This window comes from Leptonotus elevatus, chromosome 13 (genome assembly GCF_054856555.1).
Source record: "Leptonotus elevatus isolate MCC_2025b chromosome 13, RoL_Lele_1.0, whole genome shotgun sequence".
NCBI classification, from domain to species: domain Eukaryota; kingdom Metazoa; phylum Chordata; class Actinopteri; order Syngnathiformes; family Syngnathidae; genus Leptonotus; species Leptonotus elevatus.
In genome coordinates this window covers 16,444,514-16,472,479 of record NC_141251.1, presented here as the reverse complement: position 1 = coordinate 16,472,479, position 27,966 = coordinate 16,444,514, and the positions used below count along the sequence as shown (strand labels likewise).

At 38.8% G+C, this 27,966-nt stretch overlaps 2 protein-coding genes across 2 annotated transcripts; one reads left to right on the top strand and one right to left on the bottom strand.

Moving 5' to 3' along the window:
• Positions 1-60: 60 nt before the first annotated feature.
• Positions 61-9,673, bottom strand: rab23 (RAB23, member RAS oncogene family). The gene is made up of 7 exons (XM_086093632.1): positions 9,329-9,673; positions 5,429-5,660; positions 5,270-5,355; positions 4,382-4,538; positions 4,129-4,211; positions 3,825-3,917; positions 61-3,737 (listed from the first exon to the last, which is right to left on the bottom strand). Exons 2-7 carry the CDS (start codon positions 5,581-5,583, stop codon positions 3,604-3,606), a joined length of 708 nt encoding a protein of 235 aa, XP_085949758.1. The 5' UTR covers positions 5,584-5,660; positions 9,329-9,673; the 3' UTR covers positions 61-3,603.
• Positions 9,674-10,791: 1,118 nt separating this feature from the next.
• Positions 10,792-26,859, top strand: prim2 (DNA primase subunit 2). Its single transcript, XM_086093100.1, has 14 exons — positions 10,792-10,903; positions 11,543-11,692; positions 11,774-11,886; positions 11,985-12,079; positions 12,159-12,279; positions 12,879-12,974; positions 13,414-13,551; positions 17,934-18,001; positions 19,880-19,952; positions 20,038-20,223; positions 25,818-25,944; positions 26,109-26,191; positions 26,349-26,417; positions 26,531-26,859. Exons 2-14 carry the CDS (start codon positions 11,548-11,550, stop codon positions 26,771-26,773), a joined length of 1,557 nt encoding a protein of 518 aa, XP_085949226.1. The 5' UTR covers positions 10,792-10,903; positions 11,543-11,547; the 3' UTR covers positions 26,774-26,859.
• The last annotated feature ends 1,107 nt before the right edge of the window (positions 26,860-27,966 follow it).

Genomic DNA, 27,966 nt, shown 5'->3' with positions numbered 1-27,966 from the left:
AATTTAATGGGAAGTTTTATTGATTGACATAAAAAAAAAAAAGCAAGCCTGATAACAAAGTAAAGAATAGATGCATTTATTTCACTTCTCCCTATGACACCATGACAGCTGGAGCACAACTGCGTGGGACAATTCAGGTTACATTTGTTAGAACTTAAAATGCAACAATAAGTAGTTTTTGTCAAATGGTATACCAATGAAGTATACTTTATCTATATAGACAAAGACAAACTTTTTTTTTTCTTAAAAAGGGAAATTCAACCCCCAAATGTTCTTTATTATTATGTTCTATGCTCCTCTATCTAAACACAGCATTCTGATTAGTATTGTGTTTAAGGAATATGAATTAAGCAGCAAAATGTTCTACCCGTTTTTATCCATCTTGGTATTTTGCCACTTGCTTGTCGACTGAAAACGGCATCACAGTTACTATGGGTTCAGGTAACAACCAATCACGGCTCACCTGTTTTCTGAGTTTGGTCATGTTACATTTGCAAGCTGAGCCCTTATTGGTCGTTACCTGCGCCCTGAGCAAGTTGATAGCAAATGGCAAAATGGCCGCCCCGAGATATATATAAACAGGTGGATTTCGCTACTTCATTCATAATTCCACAAATGCAATACTGTTGTAATCGGCATACCGTATTTAGACTAGCAAGGCTGCATAGAACATGTAAAAAAAAAAAAAAAAATCTTTTTGGGATTAGTTAGTTCCCCTTTAGATATGAAAATGTAACTGTTTAAAAAAAGAAGTCAGCAACACATGAATTCATACAACACCTGAGTGACAGCACATAACTATGATTCCTTTTAATTCCCGGTTCTTGAATATTCTAATTCTGGCAATTTACTGATAAAGTGTGTGAAGTCCATTCGGTTAAAAAAAAAAAAGGCAAAGTAAAGATTTAATGATGTACAAATGTGATGTGCAGGCCATTTTAGGGGTCTAAAATAATGATGTTTCCTTGAGGTCAATGGACGACAATGTAAACATGATTAAGGCATTGTGGCTTTGCAACCAAAATGGAACATTCACTGATTTGTCACTGAAGGCTTTTGCATGCAACACAAGTACACCACTTTTCTTTCAATAGCACATGTCCAATGTGTACATCAGCAGTAATATTTCAGTGTTCGATGATGCATGCGAGAATCACTTCCAAAAGAAGAAAAACAACATGCAAGCATGTGTAATTCGCCAATGTAATATATAAATACAATTAAGAAGGAAGTTTAGAGATGATTTCACATTACAATATTTAACTTTTCTACAACACCTTGTGTTACTTTTGTGCTTGTTAGACCAGCGAGAGATAAAACAACAGTTTTAGTTTTTAAATGATTTAGCACAGGTTTTGAATTTTAGTTGGATAGTCCAGCACGCCCCAAGCATGCTAAATGTGCTTGATGTCTGCTCAGCAAACTAGACAATATTGACTCACAATGAAATGCATTACTTAAAGTGACAATGTGAATTATTTAACGCCATCCAGTGGTGAACTAATCATTCATTAAAAAAAACATGATTTCAGTAATATGCAAAAAAAGTACATTTAAAAAATATAGATAATTATAGGTCTATTAATCGCTACATAGTTCGCGACACACCTTACAGGCAGGCTTGGGGAGTAACGGAATACATGTACTGCCATTACATAATCAGATTTAAAAAATAATTTAAAAAAGTAACTGTATTCCGTTACAATTACAGGGAAAAACGTAATCAGATTACAGGTACATTTATTAAAAAATGGGGATTACCTTGAGGGATTACAATTTCTACGATGAGAGAGAGAGCGAGAGAGCGCATGCTCGAGAGGGACTGTTGCTACTGGAGCTGTAGCCTACATGTCGGGAGGTGGGGACGAACTGACTAGTCGTGTCCTCTACACGCGGGCAGTTTGAAAAAGCTTCACGGACGGGAGGAGGAAATGGCGACCGGTATTCACTGGAACTTACTCGGAGCAAACGTTTGAGCTGAGAGTCCAGCGGCATGCTACGCGCTTTAGCTTCTTGCTAGCTAGCCTACAACCATAATGTGAGTTACTCCTTCCAAACAAATCTTCCTCCCACCAATTCACTATTTAAACATCCTACACAATATATACACGGCTAAACTTGTGACTGGGATAAAAGTTCATTTTGCAGTTGATGTCATGCATCGTCATCCTCATTGGATCTATCAATCTATCAATCTAGTGAGGTGTGGTTGCGTTCAGTGACAGTTCGAAAACAGCATATGGCCTTCAATCAATAAATCAACCAACCAACCAATTAATCAATCTATAGCCTACATGCTTTTTAATTACACAAGAATGTTTGCTATTTGTAGGCCGCCCGGGTCCCCATCACCCGCAAATAGCAGGGGAACATTGTATATAATATTATTTTGTGGTGATATTTATTTTTATTATGTCTTCATGAGCACGAGTAATCCAAAGTAATCAAGTTACATTACTTTAATATTATGGTACTTGGATTCCGTTACTAACTACTTTTTTTTAGCAGGTAACTTGTAACGGACTACATTTAAAAACCCTCCCAACCCTGCTTAGAGGAGGCTGACATGTTTGGCCGCCATCTTTGTAATACGGAGAAAAACATTGCAAACGTAGTTAGCCTCTGGTGGGTAGTTGCTGCTAGTGGTGGACCCAATGCGTCGACCGCCGCTTACCTTCCACAGCTGGGCCCTACAGGTGGTAGTCACTGAATCCCGTGATTCGGGCTCCCGCAGCTTGTTTTCCCTATGCTTTGCTCTGGCTAGCTTTTGCTAGCATCTCCAACTTGACGCTCTTGTTAGCTGCCAACCAGTTCTTGCTCGCTGGGTAATTCGCTCGCTCGCTCACTCCAAATAATAATTGCTAGTCATTTGCGGTAGGCTTGCAAAATGTGATCTGTCTAAGGCACCGTAGTGCGCGTGCATCAAAACGTTGCATTCTATTAGTTCACCACCAGAGGTCCCTAAATAATACACATTGAAAAAGCACTAAAAAAAAAGTAATATTTAGCAATTAAAAACAACGTCCTAGAGCTGAGTGCAACTTGAGGAACTCAAGTGCAGTGGGCTCAAATTTGATTACAAATTTATGAGTGGACAAAGAACACACATAATATTCATTTTTGGTTACACGTTAGCAAGATAGATTACTGTATTTGAAGGTTACGTTCAAAAATCTCCTCTGGTCTGTTAAGAACCAGGAAGCTGTGACTACTTCAACATATCACTTAACACTTTTGTAATTTGTATAAAAATACATTTGACCGGCCGCTGAATTTATTACAGATAAATCAAATGGTAACCTAGTTAGAGTGTTAAGAGACTCAGCTTGTCCTCTATAATACATACAAAGATGTGCGGCTGAAATCTGTAGGAAGTATTGGAGTAAAATTGAGGGGATTGTATGGGAAAACAAATCTTGAAATAAGTACAAATGTATGGTCGATGAAATTCATCCATCAATGTGGGCGGAAAATCGTAATAAAGAGATTAAACATGAGGTTAGTGTAACGAGGTGATTCCCAGGCTTTGCACTTTGGTTTCTATCTCTGGCTACCGGTGGATGGTCAGCACAAAAAAAAACAAAAAATAAAATTGCTGCTCATCTAGAGGAGGCTGCAGCTGCCGAACGGGTTTTTACTCTTCTTGGTCCTTTGTTTGTTCGGTCGCAGTGTGATGACTTCTCTGCCGTTGCTGGAGCTCTGGTTGCTCAGATTACTACTTGTGGTATTAAAAACTCCTGCGTGGAAAACAGCATGTGAACGACAAACAAAACAAAAAATCTTAAACAAAAACACATACAGACCCTGACCGTAAAGTTTCTTACCTATTTTATTGCTTGTTGAGTGCACTGCCTCTGTCTCCTCTGCTGTTTGCTGTTTGAGTTGATGAAGATACTTCTCAGCTAAGAATTTAAAAACTGAAAACAAAATTATCAATACAAAAAAAAAAAAACACAGAATGAGTGTACTTCTTTGAGCATTAAAAATATTTCTAATGTGTATTTTAATAAGTATCTCTCTCTCTCTCTCTCTCTCTCTCTCTCTCTCTCTCTCTCTCTCTCTCTCTCTCTCTCTCTCTCTCTCTCTCTCAAAGACCTTCTAATTCAGACATCTCAAGGCACCACTTACCCTCCGTGACATTCAAGTCTTCTTTTACCGAAGCTCTGTAAAATCTCAATTTAAGTCTCTTGGCCAAACCCTCCGCTTCTTCGCTGCAATACAAATTAAATGAAATTTAAAAAGTAGTATTATTTTTTTTAAATTAACATTTCAATTAAAAATTCTAATTAAAATAAAGAACATAATTGAATAAGAATTCAGTTCAACATTTTTTATTTATATTTACGTGTGTTACTGTTGGCATACGTGAGAACCAACTTACTTTTTAATAACGGTTTCTTCCAGGAGGTCAATTTTATTCTGTACAAGAACTGTGGGGATATCTCCCACCTCTGCTTCAATCTTCTCCTTCCAATTGTCAATGGTCAGAAAAGAATCTCTGTCCGTGGTAGAGAAGACCAGCACGCACGCTTGGGCGCCTGTAAAGGTAAACACACCGCCGAGTTCCATACATAATTTAATCTCAACGCCTGCATATTGTCGGAAGACTGTCACAGGAGATTTGCTTTGTGGATTGAATTTGACACCCACTGGATCCTTCATTAGGGAAACCTGCTTTACATTTTTGTCTAAATGAAATTATCTGTAAGGAATTTAATTTAGGGGGAACGTTATAAGCCAAGTTTGGGATAATAGTTTTTCGGATAATTACGGTTTAAACCAATCATTTAGACACCACTGCAAACTACAAACAGAATTAACAAATTACTAAGGCCAGACCAATATGGATTTTTTTAATGCAGATTTTTGGCAGAATACAGATAACCAATTAATCAGCTGATAAATTTAAAAAATATATAATCCATAAAATACGGGTGGGGGGGGGTTCAGAGTGACATCCAGGCCAATTATTTTCACAACTTGCATTGCTAACCTAAGTATTGCTTGTAAAAAAAGAAGAAGAAAAAAAAAAGAATTGCTTTGTTTTGACACTTATCAACAAACTTCAAGATATTAATCCATCGATCCTTACCTAATACCATCAAAAGCATTATTTTTGCAAGTTTATGATACAGCTCATTCAAACGATTGTACCTAATGTTGTGGCCAGTGAGTGAACGTCATCATTGCTAGTTTGTGTGCCAATATTGAATATAGACCATGCTATGAAATTTATATGAAATAACATGTTTGAATGTTAGTCTCTTACCACGATAATACGCCTTTGTGATGGCGTCAAACTCCTCCTGCCCTGCCGTGTCCCACAACATAAGACGGACATCTTCGTCGTTCACGCTAAAACCAACGAGGCAGACAATGAAATGAGTCACCGTGGCACCAGCCTGCATCGCGTTCTCTCATCACCCACATGATTTGCCTTTCGAGGAAGTCCACCCCGATGGTCTTTTTGTAGTCCTTGGTGAAGACGCCCTTGCAGTAGCGCTGGATCATGCTGGACTTTCCCACAGCACCGTTGCCCACCACGACCACCTTGATGGCCACTTCCATGTCCTCTTCCAGCATGCTTGCGCCGCCCCACTTTGTCACTTTGACGTCGATGGAGCACTTATTCACCAATAGGACGCATACACATAAAAGCCCTGAAAGCATAAAATAGACATGTTTGAATAAATTGACTGTACTGACAGTTAAATCCGTTTTTCAAGAGAGAGGGGCTGTTGTAAGGAAATAAACAAATCTCAAGTTGAGCATTTCATGCTTTTGACCTCACAATCCTCATGTTTAATTCATTCACTGCCATTGACGGCTATACACGTCAAAAATTCATTTGAACTATTCATTTTTGGGTTTTTCCCCCCACTTTTGTTAACAAGAGTATGAAAACCCAGAACAGATATAAAATGTGTGATTAATCGTGAGTTAACTATTGAAGTCATGCGATTAATTACAATAAAACAAATTAATCACCTGACGCCCCTGTTAGTCATCTTTTGGTAAAAAAAAAAAAAAAAAAGATTATTAAAAAAATGTCTAGGTTTTCATACTTTCGTTAACAAAAGTGGAAAAAAATGTTAAACTAATAGAAATAGTTCAAATGAATTTTTGACGTTTATAGGCGTCAATGGCAGTGAATGAGTTAATATCGCCACATTGCTAAATAGAATTATGATATATAATTTCAATAATGACTCCTCCAATCCCAACACATACAGAGCAGTGTAACACAAAAGTGGACAATCCAATGTTTCAAACATACTGCTAATTTAATCTCCCAGACTTTAGGAAATTAGTCATATGAAATAGCTACAAGGAATGAGAGTTCAGAGGGAGTCCAATGTGAGCCTGCTTGGAACAGCTCTAAATTCTACAGTGGGCTTGTTTGTAGAAGCTGTCTGATGTGTTTATCCTGCCATCGCCACTGCGGGCTGCAGACTGCGCGTGGCAACTTGGTCTGCGACAGGCACGCGGCTGCTGGGTGTAACTCTAAACAACATATTGAAGGAAAGCTGTTCCCAGTGGCCACTGACAACATGGCCAGGGTGTCCAACAGCCTGTCAGGATTTCCACTCACGAGCAGAAACATATTGAAAATCTGAGGACAAACACAAAATTTCTATTTAGCTTCTAATTTGAAGCTGCTTTTCCACCAACAAGCCCAGGATCTTTGAGTTCTGGGTAAAGGGAGTTCTTGGTTGTAAAATTTCCGCAGGGAATTTGTAATTGTGTTTCCACAGCGTCTTACAGTTCTTGGTAATTTATTCAAATGAGTTTGATGAAGTATGAGTTTGATGAGCCCAGCCGATGTAAAAACAACACACACACAAATTTGACCAATCAATCAGCCTTAGTCAGTGCAGCCCGCCCCCTCAAAGTTCCAGCCAGGCTCAGCAAGACCCTGCTGCTGAGATAGTATCGAATGCCCCCTGGGGAATTTAATAACCCCGGAAATTGTTGTTTGTGTAAAAAACTGAATTTTACAAAGGTAAATTGAAAAGTTTTCCAAAAGTTCTGGCAGTGGAAAAGCCCCTATAGATAACTTTGAACTTACTGATTCTATTATGTCACCATGTGGGGAAAGTTTATAATTTTGATGTATCTAAAATCAATAACATCAAAAGGCTTGGAAGTCTGCGGAAAACAAAGACATAATAATGACAGCAAACCCCTTTAAAGCAACACTAAGAAACTTTCAGTTTACGTTGATTATGGCACTGCCATTTGGACAAAGTCGGTAACGTTATGCCACAAGAAAGACCACGTTTCTCATGAGGACAAGCACATTGCGTCATTTTTTAGCTCACGACATTTAAATTGACTTCCGTCTTTGTAACGAATGGGTAAAGAGGGAAGTGACGTATGCCATAAAGCAGTCAGCACATTTGTAGTTTTTTGTGTCAGTGTTCCTACCAGTTGTTTAGTGCCAGTAAAAATGATACAGACCCCCTCAGGTCATGGCAAAGGTACCATTCAACTAGTTTTAAGTCTATTTAGTTTCATCACAAGAGTTATGAAAATATTTTTATTAAGGTTGAAACGTTCCTTAGTGCTACTTTAACAACATCAATAGGAGAAAAAAATACTCTGGAAATGCTAAATTTCACACGTCGGCTTAATGCTATAAAACGGGGGGACCCACAACAAACCAGTACTACAAAATAAGATTTTTTTTTTATGCCTAAAAATAATAACATTCTTAATTTTCACATACGCAAGTGAAGGCAGCAAGAGCCACAAATAGCTGGCCTGGCATCACATCTCTGGGGAGGAAACTCAGATAATGTCCTTGGGCTCCACACTACACTACCATTGATTGTAGGGGACTTAATCTTCATAATAAAAAACTATGACATTGTTCAGATACTTTTTGACTTCATGGTATGTCACCACGTGACTACTTATTAATGATCACATCTATTATGTAGCCTTGTGTGTAAATCAGTAATGAAGTAGGTCAATGAATTTGCATTTGAAAATCAGAATAATGTAGCTGTGATCATGTTCATGAAATTTTAATGTTTAATACTAAACCACATTTCTATCGCTTAACCTCAACTGACACACCCATGAACATCAACCACATTAGCACTGTCTGAGAATTAGGAGGAAAAAAATACTATTGAAGCTGTAATGTGCAGTAGTATTGAACTACACTGCACCAGTAAGAACTTTTTCTAATACTGGGGATCATTTAGCTCACTGACATAAAAGGTTCAAAAATTATTTATTTTACTACAAATGATGCATTGGTTATTCACTTATCCTTGCCAGTGACCGAGTAGTATATATAGTGACAGGCACAACAATTACCCGCTCTTACACTAGATTTAATGTGACATGACTCCATGTTTTGTAATGTCAAATGTGTGCCTTGGCTCAAAAAATATTGGGAAATAGTGGTTTAGTTAATAGCGAGTGTGAAAACTGAGAATGATGATCTCTGCAAAGGCAAATACAGTACAGCTCTCGTATTTAATTAGAGTGAAATAGGGATTGGCAAGTACAAGATATTGATTGGTATATGGCTTTTGCCAGGCCTTATTTCAAGGTATCAGTGCTCACGACCCATTTTGGCCATTTTACAATCAAGCACTACAAATTAGAAATGAGAAAACTGTCATTAATTTCATGCAATTTAAAGAAAAATGCTTTTTTCGGGATATATAGGTCTTTCTTTAAAAGTAGCTGTCATTGTTTTATTGGGGGGGGGGGTATTTTAGTATAAAAAACACTAGTGGTAACAGTACTTCACATCGGTATCGATGACTACTCAAAAAAGTACTCGTACTGGCATCGAGAGAGAGAGAGAGAGAGAGAGAGAGAGAGAGAGAGAGAGAGAGAGAGAGAGAGAGAGAGAGAGAGAGAGAGAGAGAGAGAGAGAGAGAGAGAGAGAGAGAGAGAAAGAAAGAAAGAAAGAAAGATTCTTATCGAAAACACTCCATAAGACATTTGCTTGTGGAATCGTGATAGCTAGATAAAACTTCAGATAAGGATTTTTGATTGTGGTATAAAAAGTGCCATGTCCAATTGTTAGAAGATGGCATCTGTTCAGCTTCACCACCACACCTCTGACAATCATTATCTCGCCCAGGCCCCAAGATAACGTCCCATTAATGCCAAACACGACAGGATCATCGATCAATTGACGTGAGCTGCGTCCACACTCCACTCTTGCCTGTCGTTGTGCGCTCACACGCCTGTAGCTTCACCTCTTCTACTCCATAAGGGCTCGAACGCTGCTTGCATAGTCCCGCTGGCCAACGGGATGACAAGTAAAGAGAACCACACCAAAATAAGACGCACCACTTACCTGGAATTATTGAACAACATCAGATGAACTGTCTTGATAAGAAAGTGGCTTTTTACGCCAAAATGGCTTGGTCTCCTGCTATCCGTTTCAGCAGCCAGGAGAAAAGAAAAAAACAGAAAAAAACTGCCCCTCCTGATAATGTCGTCTTGCGAATAACTATTGCAAATACACTACTGCGAAGCCTCCTAACAGTAAATGCAGCCAGGTCAACGTCGATGTAAGATTAATATTAGTGCCATTTGCCTAGATGAAAATTCTTCATCACCACCCACCCGCAAGCCGAGGCTGCTGGGAGCTAGCTACGTATCGCAAGAGAGTGGCTCGGTGGCGTTGCTAACTCGCTAATGTTTGTTGCTAGGCAGCAGAGCCTAAGTGTATTACGTCAGAGCTAGAGGATCATGGGAGCAGTTGTAGTTCTAATCTACAATTAGTAGGTTGGTTTTACTGTACAGTAATGATTTTTAGCTGATGGATGTCCAATTAAAAACAAGCTATAAATAGAAAACTTTTACCTTCCAATAACAAAAAAAAAATGTGGCTCTGTAATGTAATAAACAATATATATAAGTATTCATGTATTATACAGTAGGAATGGATACACATATTATAAGCAACATTAACAAGCTGGTAAAACTCTACTTACTTAAAATATTTGACAAGTTATCATCAAATGGCAACAACACAATGCAACAAATGTTCCAGGATTTCTCTGGTAAAGAAGTAGATAACTATGTAGTTGTGGTGCTTCAAAAATAGAGTGGAGGCAGTTCTGAACTGAACTATTTTTGGAACAGGCCTGGGGGCTACCACATTGGTGACCCCTCGTCTATGGTCTGTTGGTCAGGAAGTCCAGGAGCCAGTTCTCCAGTGAAGGCCTCAGCCCAAGAATGTTCTTCTTATGCAGCAGCGTAAGATGATGGTATTGAAGGCGGAGGTGAAATCCAGTAAGAGCAGACAAGATTATACTGTAAGAGTTCCTGCTATCAAGGTGGGTGAGGGCTGTGTGGATTTCTGTGGACCTCTAACAAGATGACATCATCAGTTGAGCAGAGTTAGTGAGGCTCCACATTGACACTGATGGAGTTTTTGATCTGTGAAATGATCAACTTGTCAGTATGTACATGCAAATACATACACATTATTATTATTATTAAAACCTAGTATATAATAATATAATATAATAGTATATTGCCACAAGCTCAAGCACAAAGCCACCAAAAAGTATATTAGTACTACTTAAGTATATATTTCTGAGATTTAGTAATCCAAACAATGTTTCAACACTTGATATTTGTAGCGCACAAACCATTAATAGAATCAAAATGTTTTGCTCTACGAAAAACGTTTTATATTCTAGCTGACGTGATGACAGCGGCTGTGATGTGAAACGGGACAAGCAGAACTACAAAACGAGTGCTCATAACACAAGACGGGGCGGGGCGTATGTAGTCACACTTCCTGTTTTGGCATTTCGTCACCACTTCCCCGCGTTTCTAAAATATTCTGCCCTGTTTGGCGGGATTAAACCGGAAGAAGCAGCTCAACACAGACACAAGATCTCCCATTATTTGCTCGGTAAATAATTACATTTAAATAGTATTATTTTGGCAGCTATTTCACTGATAAACGGCGCAATGTCACTTAATTACTCTAGCTTTTATTGTGCGCTTGTTGTTCCAAACGTGTTCACGTGTTCGGAACAAAATAAGCAGTACGTTTATAAGTGGTACAGTCATGTTGCCTTAACCTTGTTGTTAAACTAAACTCGGTCTAGCAGGAAATAAACACCAAACGATAGACTCGTTGCTAGCTGCCTTTATAAACAGTGCAACAGTCGCCATTGTAATATTTTCTAGATTGGTGACCCTAAAACCTAACAACCTAATTATTAGAAACAACGATCAGTATGACTCAATGCAATATACCAACTCCACTGCAAGACACACCTCCAGTAACAACCTGTGTTAAACAATGTGTTATTAAGAAGTCTTACTACATCTTTGGAAATTATTGATTGCCTACAGATCTTAGATTTGATCTTGCACAGTATGTTCCTTCCAATATGTGTATATATATATATGAATGGGTTAAGCTCCACAAATAGCAACAGTTTGAGGTTTTGCAATAAAAAAAATGTTGGGGGATGTTGCGTTTGGTCTTAAGTTATTGGCCTGTTCTACATCTAAACATGCACCCTACCTGATTTGCTTGTAGATGTCATGGAGTTTTCCAGCAGAAGGAGGAAGTTTGCCACCAACCCTCAGACGGAGCTCTACGGACTTCCTCTGCAGTTCTATGGACAACCGCCACTTGAGAATATCTCGCTCACTGAATTTGAAACATTTGCGGTAGAGAGACTGAAATGTAAGCACGTACATTTAAATTTGCATTGCATATTACTTTTCATCTCATCAAATCATGTTTGTCTCTCATCTTTTATTGTAGTGTTGAAGACTGTTGAGAATTTGGGCGTGAGCTATGTGAAATTGTCTGAGCAGTACATCAAGAAGTTGGATTCTGAGTTTAAAAACTTGAATTTTCCTTACAGAGTAGATGCTGTGAGTAGGACTCTTGACAATCATGTTAATCGCATGCTAACATAATTAACGTAAACTAAAACGGTTTTGAGCCAATACAATTGCTGTTTTTATTACAGGATGACCGAAAAACTCAGGGCGGGCCAAGTGAATACGAGAAGCGAAGAAAGGACCACATCTCCCACTTCATTTTGAGGCTCGCCTATTGCCAGACGTAAATGATATTTGCAAGTGTGCAGTTTGTCACAATTAAACAGCAACCATCGCTATTTTCATGCGTTATTTTTTTACAGGGAGGATCTCAGAAGGTGGTTCATACAGCAGGAAGTGGATCTATTGCGCTACCGCTTCAATGACCTGCATCCCAAACTGAAACAGGAGTTTCTCCACAAAAATAATCTGGAATATGATGCGGTATGATTTATTCATTATTTGCGATAACCATTAAAGCATTGTATATTATTGCTTGTACTACATATCATGTTTCTTATGTACTATTACTGAAAGGAGAGTTGAGTCTCCCAAAACTGAGCTTCTAGACCTGGTCACTAGATGGCGCTGGGAGACAACAACAGCACCCATGAACTGATTTCCAATGTGTTTGTTGCATTTCTCTCTCATTAGACATAATTTACTATGATTAACTATTCATGCATAATGTATAAAACTTTATCCATGGGTGAAGTGTGCTTGTAAAGTACGATATTTAGGAGAGTACTTTGAAGCACATAATAATAGCAATATGCATCATGTTTTCAATAACATGGTCCTACCCGATTTCCATTGGTGATAATTGCCACTGATTCCCATGCTTCCAGTAAGGCAAAGGTACAGTACGTAAAATGTATTAAATGAAATATGCTTGTAACATGACTATACCAAAAATACATAAAATGTACATTGATAAATTAAAAGTATAGCCACTTAATGTTAGCCACTCCTTGTGTACAACTACAACCACTCATACATTAAAGTCACCATCACATTCATAACTGTGACTACATTTATTTCAGATTTCTATCGAGGCAAAGCGAGCTCTGCAAGATAAATTTGTCAACTCCACCTATGGCGTTAGTGGAATCACTGTGGAGGATCAGGATTTCTACAAAGTGAGTTCTCAACTCTGCACCACTGACAACAGAACATATTGTTTTTCCTTCCCAGAATTCGATATAACCCGTCAAACCTTTGACGCTACTTCAGGGCAGTAAAGTGGACTTACTTTTAGCTCTTTTGTTCAACTTTCTTAACTTCTGCTAGATTTTGTCAGAGGCAGTGCATGATGCTGAAATGAACAAGGAACCCAGTCACCCACCATATAAAGAAATTGAATTTATATTTGAAGCCTTAGCTGTGTTATTTCGGGATTGCCGTAAATGTTACCTGACTAAGTAAATCTTTGGATACAAATACAATTTTAAGATGTGAATGCTACACAGGGATTAATGTTTTGACACATGCGTTCAAATGTTGAAATAAATTGTGTGTTTTTCTTTGAAAAAAGTATGAACGTTTTAAAACATTGTCGCTCTGTTTCCTGTTGTCGAGGTTCCTTTCCAAGATGCTTTGGATCTGGTACGGACAAGGAAAGTCTACCTCAAAGCGGGCTACGTGTACATCCCTCACCAGGACATCGTCACCATTGTGCTCAACGATTTTCGCACAAGGTTGTCTAAAGCTCTTGCGGTAAGTGTCTTAAGGTCCGCCATGTTTGGGAAAGGCATGAGCTTTGAAGTTCTCTAATGCTGTTAAACAGCAGTCGCAAACTTCTTTTTTTTTTAACCAGTTATCTGCTTCATGTAGGAAGATTTTCCACAGACTAGATGTAGAGATGCAGGCGGTTTCTATATCAAAAACATTTGTCAGTTCAGAGCATGTAATCTGAAATAACATAATTACCGTAAATTAATTCCACAGTATTGTATCAACAACCCACCACCATATAGAATCAGTGGAAGTACCAGGCTCGTTTCCCTGCAACTATTGTTGTTGGTCCCATCTGGAGGTGTTGAAAACTAGGGACATAGCTGTCACCATAAAAAAAAAAAAAATTGCAGGCTGGAAACCTCAAACCCAAGTTATTAGCTGTCCCCGTGAGTGCGTAAGAAATTATTTACATCTCGTCAGTCATCTGTCTCTGCTTGATTCTTTTTTTCCTTGGATTCCTAGCAAATCGAATTAGACGCACAAGATGTTACCGGCGAGGACTGTGTTGTTGTTGTTATTGTTCCCACCAGAGATCATTTTGCTCTGGTGTACTATTGTCAGTACTATTGTCAGTTGTACTGACAGTTTTAACAAATGAAATAACTGAAAACTGCAAACTCTTCCAGTTTCAACCGTTGTTGCTCTTCAAGTAGTAATAGGGTTGATTCCCCTGACTTGTTCACAAATGGGTTACAGATCCATTTACTTCCCATCCCAGAGTCTTTTGTGATTCTCTTTTGTGATGCTCAAACTCTTTTGAAAGATGCGACAGGTGGTCATGCACCAGCCGGGAGACCGAAGGTGCGACTTCAGTCCCTTTTATAATCCCCGCTACTCTGTAAAACATGTCAAAAATCCATGCGTTTGCTCTCCATCCCCATAATTCTAGTTTGCCTTTGAAAAGAGCAATCTTATCTGACAACTTGCATACTGTTGTCGTTTTCCTTTGAAGTGAGAAATTGAGTTTGTTGAGCAAGTTAAAAATGTCACAGCGTTAAGCAAGTTTCAAGAACCAATCAGTGTTGTTGGAAAACTCTGCTAGTGGTGGCGTTTTTTTTCTTCAAGAAATCTCTGCAGGGACTCTCGTAACCTAAAAACTAGCCAGTGATTTGTCGTGAGAAAGCGGACTAGCTCTGTACAAGGCGAGATGTCTTTTGTTCATCATCCATCTCTTTACAGAGCTGCTCAAACAAGTAAATTAAGGGCACTGCTTTGGTGTGGCTAACACCTTTAAACACATCTGGCAAAACACTATTAACTCATTCACTGCCATTGACGGCTATAGATGTCAAAATTCATTTGAACTATTTTTATTAGTTTAGCACCCCCCCCCACACACACACACACACACACTTTTGTTAACAAGAGTATGAAAACCTAGATTTTTTAAATTGTATATTTAGAACAGATATACATGTTTTGATTAATCGTGAGTTAACTAGTGAAGTCATGTGATTAATTACAATTAAAAATGTTAATCGCCTGTCGCACCTAATTTTTAATAATCTTTTTTTTTATGAATTTATGGCAGTGAATGAGTTAAGCTCAGGTGACAGTTTTCGACTCACCAGCATTTCCATATGAGGATGACACAACGTGGAGATTTACATTAAAAAATGACTGCCTTGATCTGTGTTGTCAGACCAGAAAGTTGTCCAGCCTTTAAGTTGTCCCGATATGTCATCGTTCAAGAACCTCAGTCCTTCGGCAGCGGTGGTGTTGGTTGGCAAAAATAGTGCACGTAACAAATCCTCATGCGCATCCTGTAGAAAAATATAGAACAAAAACGAGCAGTATTGCCTTTTTGTCAAAATCAGTAAATGATTCACCTGATATCACATCCTGTGGTGATGCATTTATCGTGTGGAAAAACTAAGCCCTCCACCGCTATTTCATCAGTTCTTCCTATGGTGTGAGCAGAAAGAGGGATATTTGCAACTTTTTTTTCACCACAGCTTCTCCAAAAAGTGTCCTTGGTAGCAAGCAGAATATTTTTTTCCCTATACTGAAGCTTCTAAGCTTTAGCAATGCAGTCCACAACTGAGAATGATAGCAAATTTGTAGAAATGGCTTCCCTCAATAACTGTTTTTGTCCTTCATGTTGTTTTTTCTTTCTTTTTTAAACTCCAAGGTCCTATCTTTTTAAGTAGGGTGTTTATTTTTTCTCAATGTGTCAAAGCAGTTGGTTTCATGACTTCTTTAGCTTGTCAGGCACTGCAAACAATACAAGACTGGTGTGGAGTTTGTGTTTCAACTGTCATGATGAGCCCATAAGATAGGTAATCTGATAGGTCTTGGTATTTTTCTATTAATTACAACTTTATTTTTTTTTACAGAAAGTCTGTGACCCTTGTGTTAAAGCGTCACTTTATGTAGCATGTGGCTACATTCCTACAATAGTTTTACAGTTCTGCTTGTTTGCCTTTGTGCCCTGAGTGGGTGAAGAAACACAAGGGTTCAAGTGAGGGAAACGCGTGTGCACATATGACACAAGATGTCTGCAGGGTAGATTGGGCAAAGCAAGCTGTATCCATCCCTCACACATAGATACAGTGCGGCTGTGGGCGTGGAAGGTACAATGTTGAGATACGCACTGCATTGAACGCCCTCGGGCTCATGCAACAGCATGCAATATGATGTTTTTTGGGGGGGAGCTGGAGGCATTTTCTGCAAAATACTGTATGTGACGAGACAACCGAGGTCCGGTTGTGTAGTGATGAGAGTTTGCAACTAGCGTGCAAAAAGAAGCAACACAGCGTTATTGTTAGGAATAGGTTCCTAGCCTGGGGTGTAGATATTCTGCTAGAAAGGACATTATTATTTATGTCAAGAAGGATGTATTTTCAGCCTTTAAGCCACTGTGACCTGTTGGTTTACAGAATGAATACTTTCCCTTTTTATATAAGGACATTATATTGTAGACACAAGTCTCTGCAATAACAAATTACCTCGATTAGTCTCCTTGACTATTAAAAAAAGGTGCTTACAAGTGGAACTTTATATTACCACCATCAAGGAGGTTGTTTTCATCTGCCTGGTTTGTCTTTTTGCAGAATTCCACTAATACTCTTCAATTGATATCCAGGTTGAATGGGAAAAAGAAAAGCTCATTACATTTGGGAGGAATTTTCCACTTTTTACATTGAGATTTTTCCCTCATTTTCTCAATTTTATTGTGAATAACATTAAAGTCCTTCTCAAATTGGTGGGGCGAGCCCCCCTGGCAAGGTACATGTGACATCAGGGAACATGTTTTTATTTTATTTTCCCCCCGTACTAGAATAAAGTGTAATTGCACATTCACTACAGTAGGTGACAGTGGCGCTTTCACTGTCAGCGAGCGTGCAAGGTGTATTAGGTGCTCTGCAGAAGTGTACTAGTAAGTGTAATTTTATAGACCAAAAATACTATTTAGTGATGGCGGAAGATTTTGAGGGGGGTGGGAGTAACAAAAAATAAATGAGAAGCACTGCTGTAAAGCAAAAATTAATTTCTTATGAATTTGACATGATGGAAGAATGTTAACAACACTGCCAAATTTGACTGGTTATAAACACCAAATTTATCAAATTACTTTTTTGCAGCACCCTGAGAGAAATGTATAAACCTCGTTCCTCTTAGTCTGAACCAGAATAGTATTTTTTTTCCTCCTCCCGTATATTAGCAATATGTATTAGTCTAGAAGTGTTGAATGGCGAATCAACCCTGGTTTGTTCCCAGTGAATGTAAAACTCTATTGGGTGGATAATGTCATTGTTATTTTGAGCCTCACGTCTGTCAAGGGACTGGCCGTCGTCTTTTTCAAATTGGAAAAGCAAATGAGAAACTAATGTAACTGCACAATTAAGTGTAATGGCTCATGTCGTCCACTGGGGACACAGGGTGGCTGCTTTAATGTACTTGTAAAAGGACGATTGTCCCGTGATGTGACTCTGCTTTTGGTTGCATCTTAGTTTTTGTGCTATTTGAAGCTTTACGTGGCTGTGTAAGACTGACACTGTAGTTGATTAGAAGACATGTTCATTAAATTGTAACCATGTTTACGAGGAGAACAATCCATAAACCAAAGGGTGTTTTTAAGCAGATGTAAGAGGTTAGAATGCCAATTAATTAATTACAAGTCAAGCACAGTGAAATCCAGATTGTGTTGGCCATTTTGTCAAACTGCTTGTTTCTCATTTTGTTGAGCACTCCCGCCAACACCCCAAAAAAATTTCGGCCGAGCTACAAATCCATGTCGTGTTCCAATTAATTCTCTCCACGGTACTTAATCTTTACCCTCAACCTGCCGTGTTGGGCTCTTCTCATCCTTCGACCCACCCTGTTTACCATTACTCAAACGATGCCAATCTCTCCCGCAGCTGACGGCGCGTTCGCTACCGGCGGTGCATTCTGATGAACGGCTCCAGCCGCTCCTTAACCACCTCAGGTAAGCGACGGGATTCATAACTTTATGCTGCCCTGTTTCTACCCTAGAGGACCCGCTTCGGAATAGACTTTTGGCGCCAAGGGGCATTTTCGGTCCAGATGTTTTACACACATGCGTGCAAACAGAGAGCGCTGTTAACTATGTGCATGATAAACACAACAAAAGTTCGATAAATCACGCAGTATAAACAAACTCGATATGATTGTGTCACTTTATTTTCTCAAAGCAATCGTGCAATCTTTAATGAGTCCCCCTTGCTGTTGATTAAATCCATTAAAAAGCAATCTAATTGTTCATTTAATCATCGCCTTGTATCAGTCTAACAAACTCTCATTTGTCTGTTCACACTGATCAAGACCCACCCACTTGAAATGAGCACAACATCGCAAAATCAATGCCAAAGTAAGCAGCTCAGAACATGGCGAGGGTGTCATCTTTGGGATAAAGGGAAGCACATTATTAATAGGGTGGGGGACGCCATGTTTGGCTCATTGTTTTGATGAGATTTAGTGGGCAGCTTGTTGCGATTAGTAGGCAGCCCCCTAATCTGTGTTGGCGGTGCACAATCTAATGAAAAGAATTCACACTTGAGAGTGCCCAAATCTACTGATAAGATTCACTGCCTTCAGAGTTGGAGTCCTTTTTCAGGTTTCCGGTGAGGTCAATGTTACAACTCATGCACTTCACAGCATTTAGCTTACTACCTGTCTGAATTTTTACTACCTCTTTATCAGTGGTATCATTGTTATCATTGTGTGCGCTAAATTATGTTTTCGTGCTTGTGTGTTGAAAAAAGTTTTTTTCTGCATTAACAGTGGCCACCCAAATTTCACACGCTTTTTTAATATATATTTTTTATATTTAGGGTTGAATATTTTCTGTTGTGTCCACTTAAATTGGTCAATCAGCATTGATCTTTTTACTGCACTTTGTCCATTTTTGTGCGTCAGGTTAAACGTTTCCATAAAAACTGGCTTGAAGAAGATATAAAGGCCTGAAAATGTCAAATGTTAATTCAATATATACTGTACAACTACATAGAAGTCATACTTTCGTAAAAGCAAGAATACAGTACAAATATGCTAAATATGAAATAACCATTAAAACCTATTGTATAATATGAATATCCTACCACCGAAAATATGATTTTCGTACGCTGTTCAAAGCTATTTTAATATGAAGGTTTTCAACAGTAACTTAAATTTGTTTTCAGTTAATGCATACTGTTTACATCAGGGGTGTCAAACTCATATTAGCTCAAGGGCCACATGGAGGAAAATATATTACCAAGTGTGCCGGACCAGTAAAATCATGGTATATAACGTAAAAACAATTGGCGTCAGTTATACATAGATTTTCGCTATTTGCAGGCCCTAAAAAGCGGGGTTTAACTGTTAATATATGGTTACAAAAAAATAACACAAATGTAAATGGAACGTGGCAATGCTTTGCCCATATGAGTTTTGCATATATATTGTTCCCTGAATGCATTGTGTTATCGGTTTAAATTAAGTTATAGGACGTTAATCCATGTCATATGGGTTTGTGTTACCAGTAGCATGTGGGCCTTATTTATGTAGGTCTGTTTTTATTTTTTATTTTTTTCAACAAACCATAGCTTTAGGTTGTGTGTAAAATAATGACATCCAGGTCAATTTCATGTACAAGTTGCAATGCTCATCTGAGGTTTGCTTGTGAAATTACAAATGTATATCTTTTGATTGTGGCCGTCTGATTAATTGGGCCAATATTACTCTTTTTTTGTTTTAACTTTACAAGATCATCTGGCGGGCCGGATTAAACCCCTTTGCGGGCCTGATCCGGCCCGCGGGCTGTACTTTCGACACCCCTGGTTTACATCATGTTTCCTTTTATTAGCCATTCCTATCTGGGACAGGACTACAGCATCCAGAAGAATGTTGGTAAAATCTCCTTAGAACAAATAGATTCAGTAAGTCCCTTGGAATCTCAATTGGCTTGTGTTGTCTAAATGATGCTAGTGTGTTGATTAACCAGTTCTTATTGTCCACCTGCAGCTCTCCGGCAAATCCTTCCCGCTGTGCATGAGGCAGCTCCATCACTCCTTGAGAGAGAACCACCATCTCCGCCATGGCGGCCGCATGCAGTACGGCCTCTTCCTCAAGGGCATCGGCCTCTCTCTGGAGCAGGCGCTGCAGTTCTGGAGGTCGGAATTCATCAGAGGCAAAGTGGACGCAGACAAGGTTATTGCTTTGTTATGTTTTTGGGTTGTTAACTCTCCCCAGTCAAAGTCTGTATCAGTTGTTATGGATGAGGCGGCGTGATTTTAATCGCTGCTATGACCGCCTTCAACTGGACTGGCCTGATACACAGATATTCTTTTTTTTTCTTCTTTTTTTTTTCTGGCCAATCCCGATTATTCCCAAGCAACGCTGTGGCAAAATGGCCGCCCCCTCAGATGGATGATAATAATGGGTGCTCACTATTAATCAGCACGCCGTGTTTAGACTAGTGGGGCTACATAGAACATATTTTAAAGAAGATTTTTGGGTTGACTTCCCCTTTAGGACATTTAGTTGATGCTGATAGTTTGTTACAGTTTGTTTTACATCAACCTTCATTGACTTCGCTTTAACTCCTGGCAATGTCTTTGCTGGTTAACAAATGCTCTTTTCTTTTACTGCTATCGTTTCTATTTACCTCAATGTCTTAAAAGTAAATTACACTTCGCAACTGTAGGAGAGAGCCATATGAAGAAAAAAAAACCTTTAAACAAGATGCAGTGTGTTCTGTCTAGACTGCGATGCATGAAAATATTGCTTGTTCTTCATTTAAATTGGTAAAGAATGGGGTCTGCTCCTCTAATGTTATTTGCAGTCTAATGTAATACCTTTGGGGAAAACGAATCCCGTTGCACTTCCATAGCTCATTTCTGAATCCACGTCAGGGAATGTCAATAGTAGTTATTTTTTGTATTTGTTTTTGCATTTACTAAACAAGACTAATTATTTTTGGATTCATGGCGCTGTGTGGCCTGCTCTGTCTTGTTCCAAAAGCACACCAGCAGAATAATTCGCAACTTGCTCATCAGTTTTCTTCTGTCGTCCCTCGTGTCTTTCACCATCTGGTGGTGTGACTACTTGAGTGCACCACATTTATGGCCGTCTTTGCTCAATGCTGAATTCCCAGGGCTGCTTTTCGCCTACAAGGCAGCACTGACCCGCTCACCGTACTCGCGCCGTATGTGTTGTGTCAGAGGTTGGTTTTCGCGGTGGGCTGCTCAAAGCCGCCTCATTAGTATGCGACGGGCGCATCGCAAGCAATGGGAGCCAACCATGCCGAAAGGGGGGACCTGAGGGAGAGGCGATGGAATATCAGAAAAAAAAAAGGATGAAATCCGTACCCGCTGTGCATGTCTTGTCTCACAATTTGATTTTAGGATGTCTGTGCTGAGTGTGTGTAGCAACACATCTTTGAACATTGTGCTGTTTGGACCTCGGGTAAAGACGTACGTTTTACATCTGCTCATATAATTGACTTAATTGATTTACACAACTCGGCAGCAATATTCATTTTACAGGCAGCATTTCCTCCAAGGTCTATTTCTAACAGCACTTGTAAATATGCATTACACTCTCCCATAACTGCTCCCTAATGCTTTATGACCAGTGTGTTTGCATTTTATTTTTATTTTTTGTATTAGCAGTGGGTTTGAGAACACAACAAGTGCCCCTTAAAAACTAATTTTCTTTCATTTATAGGACAACAACCATCTTATTATTGCGGGCCCCTTCATCTTTAAAAATAATTATGTAGGGATGTTTGATATCACTTTCTTTCAGACCGATACAAGTATGAGTGCTCAAATCTTGAGTAGTCACCCATACTGATACCAAGTACTGATACCACTTGTACTTTTGATACATGAAGTTTCCCCCCCAAAAAACAATGACAGATCATTTGAAAGAAAGACCTCTACCTTAACCGAAAAGTAGCCATTGCTTTAGTACTGTTACTAGGAGCTAGAAAAATTGGATTTGGCAATGTATCGCGATATTACAGCACGCAATTCTCGAATCGATTCAACATGCGGCCGAATCGATTTTTAAACATACATTTTTAATGGAAATATTCAACAAAACGTCTTACTTAGGGTTAGGATTCACACATTAAGCATGGAAGAATGCTCTATTAATGGAACATTAAGCCTTAATATTTTATTTCAGTGCTGTTCAAACATGAAACAGACTGCAGCCTGGTTTGTTAAATGCAGTGGCTCAGTTATAAGCCTGAATTTTCAGATAAATACATACATTTTCATACAAAACGTATAGTGTACATGTACAAGTTTACTGATTTGTATTTCCTAAATTTGAGTTTTAAAAAAAATCGCGAAAATCAATTTATTGATTTGTATCGGGATTAATCGATATCAAATCAAATCAAATCGGGACCTATGAATCATGATATGAATCGAATCGCTAGGTTCTAGGCAATTCACACCCCTAACTGTTACTATCAAATATTTTTAGAATAGATTAATCTATCGATTATTCAATTGATTAAAAAGATCAATTTTAATTTTGCATTTAAGTGTATTACAAAAGCATTTCCTCCTGATTGCTCTTTATTAACCACTGCCAGTGATTGGTATTTATTTCATATTTCGTATTCGTAAAAAAAAAAAGGGGGGGGGGGTTGATGTTGTAACATATTACCGGTTCAGTCATTGTTTTCCAAAGTAAAGATAGATGTTTGCAAATGTCGTATTTTGACTAAACACAAAAGATAATCAGTCTTCTTTCATGAAGGACTTCAGAAATCAATGAACAATTACTGTTAATATGCTGAAATCAGAGGATTTTGTCATTTTAAAATTAAAAATGGCTCCAAACGATTACTCGATTATTAAAATAGTTGTCGATTAATTTGATAATTGATTACGTGCCGATTAATTTTGACAGCTCTACATTGATTCAACATAGTAAATGTTAATCAATATTTCTGTTATCTCTTTAGAGTTGGTTGGTATTTGAACAGAACAAATCATGCATGGCATGCCTTCTCTTGTGAAACAAGAGCTACAAATTTTGAGAAACATGTTTTTGTAATAAAGTGTTTCTTATAGGATATGATGCAAATTTGAGCTCGCGAGTTTGTGACTTGCACCGCGTGTAGTTGGAAATTCAACTTTTAACTTGTGCATTCGCAACTTGTTAGCAGTATGTTACTCTCGGACCTTCTTTCTGAGTGCGGAAATGCCTTTGGTGTCGATTAGAAATAGGAGTATTTTAATGAAATTACATCCAAGACGGATTGGACCTCGAGGGAGATCAGTCACTATGGACTGTGCCTAAGAAGCCATGCCAAGTGTACTGGATGCACACATACACATACACATACACTTGCACATACACTTGCACTTACACATAATCCCTTTGATTGCGTCCTATTTTTCTGTCTGAGACGCCGCAGGTTTTTGTGAATGTGTCCTCATGGTTAGTATGATCAAGAGCTCATGAGTCAAGATGCGCGCGAGCTACAGCTCTGCTCTTTAAATACGGCTTTTGTACTCGTGTTTTTATTTGCTCCTGCCTCTGAGATGTTCTCAACGCTGCCAGTTTGGAGGTCAGCTATATTTGGGTGCATCCAGGATTATCAAGAACACAGTTGGGGACTAAATTACAAACTTTAAGGCTGGGCGTTGAAACTCGTTTTTGGCCTGTGTCACTTCATCTTGAAAATCACAGTATTCACATTTTAGGGTAGAAGATGATTACATAATACAATAATAATTGCGTAATTTTGAAATAAAAAATAAAAACTGGTACAAAATAAATAAATTACATTAAAATGTAAAAGAGAACATGTCTACGGTGTCCATATAATTTTTTTTCTACATTTTTAAAGTGTGCTGACATGTTGAGCACAAACCACTAATTCATATTAATAATTTCCAAAAATGGTTTTCAAACAAAATCCCTAACTTGGCAACGCTGATGTTTCTTTTGTTCACTTGCACCACTGAAACATTTAAAAGCAGCACATACCGTACTTTTTAACATTTTATTTTGACTTCATTAAGGATGACTTGGACTTTGTATTCGGCTTTCACCTTTTCTTCTTATCATTAAAAAGATCATTTCAGTTGAGAAGCATCTCATTAATTATTACAGAAACACAATGATTTTGTTCATTATCAAAGATGTTCCTTTCAAGCAGCTGTGGGATGAATAACTTGAATTGCCTTGTGGTATAATGAATTTGTTGAGCACTTGGTTTTCCTTTTGGGTTTTTGTCAGGGATGCCAGTCATTGCAAAGAGGAAACTCTGATCGATGATAAAATAATATAGGAAATTAAAACATCGGAGGAAAACAGGTGCACATGCATCTCTCCTGCTGTTCAGTATAATATTGCTAAAGTCAGTCTCGCTATGCTGGCAACAACTTCCATCATTTGTTATGCAAAATTGCTTTTTCTGAAAACCCACCAAATTGGACGTCATCCAATGTCATGGAACAGATCTATGGTCGGTGGAATCTGAAGTGACGTCGAATTGTTATATGGGTCAACCTCAACATTTTCTTTATATTCTATGCGCCCCATTAGGCTAAACATGACACTCTAACTGATATTGTGTTTGTGAAATACGAGTTAAGCAACAAAATCTACATGTTTTTATCCATCTCAGGTGGTAGCAATTTTACCACTTGCTGTCAACTGAAAATGACATCACAGTTGCTCAGGTCACAACCAATTACAGCTCACCTGTTTTCTGGGTATGTTTATGTGAGTGACATTTGTAAGCTGAGCCGTTATTGGTCATTACTTTATTGCGCTACCGTGATGTCATTTTCAGTCGACAGCACGTGGCAAAATGGCCACCCCGAGATAAAAACGGATGAATTTTGCTGCTTAAGTCATATTCCACAAATAAATTATTAATCGAAATACAGTGTTTAGACTAGTAAGACTGCATAGAACATATTATTGCTTGGGTTGACTTAAGCTTTAAAAATCAAAGCGGTTGTGGGTCAAACTGACTTAGTGGAGAAGATTTAAAGAGAGCATTAAAAGGCAAAATTTAATTTACACTGTCATTTTACATTATTTAGTTTGAGAGTCTTTCCTGCAAAAAGTTACTTTTCACATGATGGTTAACAATGTTTTTAGGGCGTTAAATAATACGCCCTAATGATTCAGCCTAATAGCCATTAAACACACTTAAGTGGGAGCAGAGTGTCAGTGTTCGTCTTAATAAAGGAGGTGGGGTGCCTCAACACCGGAGATTACCTCATGAATCCTGAGGCTTTCAATAATTAATAAGAGATTTATTGTACTTGGAGAAGACTTGATGTCTTTTAAATTGCTATGCTGGATTGTTACATTAGCAAGTTCAGGGATTTCATTGTAGCGTGAATGTGTTATCGTGTGTGCGAAGGTAGGCGCACGCCGGGTGTTTTACTGGTTGAGTTTTAGAAGCGGTCAACCTTAATTCACTTTTAATGTCTGTACATTGCTGCGTGGTCTTTGAAAGTGATCCATTGTGCGACCTTTGAGTGAACCACCCCCCCACCCCGCTCCCGTTCTTTGGCATCTCGCATCTAAATTCCTTGGGCATGGCAACAACAACAGCAAAAGCATGAAAAGGCAAATATGGCCATGTTAGCCATAATTCAACGAGCTTCACTTCCACCACAGGTTCTCTCCAATAGCTCCATATTTCTTTGAGGGGAAAACAAAGTGTCAACGGTGGCATGATGTATAACGACATCTCTTTTCACCCCAACCTTGCCCCTCCCGACACGACCCTCCTTTCACTCTCTGTTTCTTAGTTTGACAAAGCGTACGCTTACAGCGTCCGCCACATGTTTGGCAAAGAAGGCAAGAGGACGGACTACACCCCCTATAGCTGCATGAAGGTGATTATGTCAAACCCGCCCAGCCAAGGCGACCATCATGGTGAGTTGACAGCTTTTAGATGGAAAGGGGAAAGTTCACATCACACATGATGAAATAACATAGCAAGATGTCCCAATAACTACATGTTCATTATTTTTGCTTTGCCAAGCTCTATATTATGTTTTGCTGTTGTTGAAGAGCTCATGTTCATTTTGTATTTGTAGGGTGTCCATTTCGTCACAGTGACCCGGAGTTGCTGAAACAGAAGCTTCAGTTCTACAAGGTGACCCCCAGCGGGATCAGTCAGGTGGGTCCTCAGGCCAACATTGTCACTTCTGTGCCACCATTATAATCCCTATGAGGCAATCCGTCCTTCTCATACTGTTTTATGTGCCATTCAGCAAGAATAAAATGTTTAAAGTTAATTTTAGAACATTCCAACGTCCTTCTACCTTTCCCTGCAGATATTGGACCTGGTCAAAGGGATGCACTACCAGCTGGCCTGTCAGAAGTACTTTGAACTGACTCACAATGTAAGTAGACTTTTTGGGAAACTGGAGGTAACCTTGGAAATTGACCTTTGTCCTAAAATCCTGTACTGTTCTATGAATGGAAAATTTCCATTCAAACCTTTTTGGGGCGGCAGGTGGAGGATGCCAATTTCTCTCTCAGTCACCCCAACCAGTATTTTGTGGAGAGCCAGAAGGTTTTTGGGGGAGGCAAAGACGCCAAGCGCGAGATGGTGGACACCCCGCAAAGGTCACAGGCAAATTCGGCGTTAAAAAACTCTGCTGCAACTCGAGAGAAGGCGGCAGCGGCGAACACAAACGCATCGCAAGATTTGTCCGAGATGACGGAAGACCTGGACTCGTACTTCCAAGATGCCTGATTTGTTCTTTTCCTGCATGTAGTAAATAAAAGTCTGGTTTTATATGTAGAAATTCGTTTTTTTCTTTCTTTCCTTCAGTACACTACATTCGCCTTTGCAAAGTCGTTCCTCATTAAACGTCTTTTTCAATATGTTGACGCTGCATTGTCCATTTTCCAAGTTGACTTGATGGTGCTTTGGTGTGAGTTCTGCTTCCAGTGGTGCTAAGTAGAACATTTCCCAGCTGCCTCAGTGATATCATTGTTTTTACTGGCAAGAATGTGGAGGAACGGTGGCAGCTGGTTGAATGGAAATAAACAATTCCCCCAATTGTATTATGCTGCCTGCCCCAGAAATATTGCTTCACAGTGCAAAATATTTTCCTAGCATTTTCCTGCTCACAATCTCCCCCCTACCCCCCTTCTTAATAAGATGTGAAAAATGGTGGCTGTCTAAAAGTCAGAACCTTTTGTCCTGCTTCAGTATTTGGCAATGCAGCCATAGCTCACTTTTTCAGGAAGCTCAGTTTTGTTCTCATTTTTTTTTCTTTAAAAAAGATTAATAACGTGAGATCCAATTAGAGGGTATTCAGCCCTGGATTATATGAATATAAACACCCTCCTCCAAAGGAAGAATGGTGCCTTGAATGGTCAAGTGAAACCTTCTGCAGTTAAATGATTTATTTTGCGACTAATTTAGTAACTCCTGGTGGTGGTATAACATTTCAAATTGTGTTTTGCTTGCCACAAAATTGTTAGTACTCTTTAAATTAAGGAAAAATAATCATGAATTATATATATATATATATATATATATATATATATATAAAAAGAAAGAAAATTAGCCAACTGACACAGACAGTACTGATACCACTAGTACACTTGATACATAAAAATAAAAAAAATCATTTCAAAGATTGAACATTACATGTGACAGTTATGGATGGATAAGGACAATTTAACGAAATATAAAGAAATGGATATATCATTATCATCACTTCTCCATTGCCATCACTGACATACACTACCACCTGTGCTGGCCTATTCAAAAGCTACAAACGTCCAAAGAAAAAGAAAAATACTTGTGGAGATCTCGCTCAGATATCTTACAAGATCTGCTGATTTTAATTAAGTATTAATTGACACTGTCTAACGCAGAGGTGGGCAATCTCGGTCCTCGAGGGCCGGAGTCCTGCAGGTTTTGGAGGTTTCTCA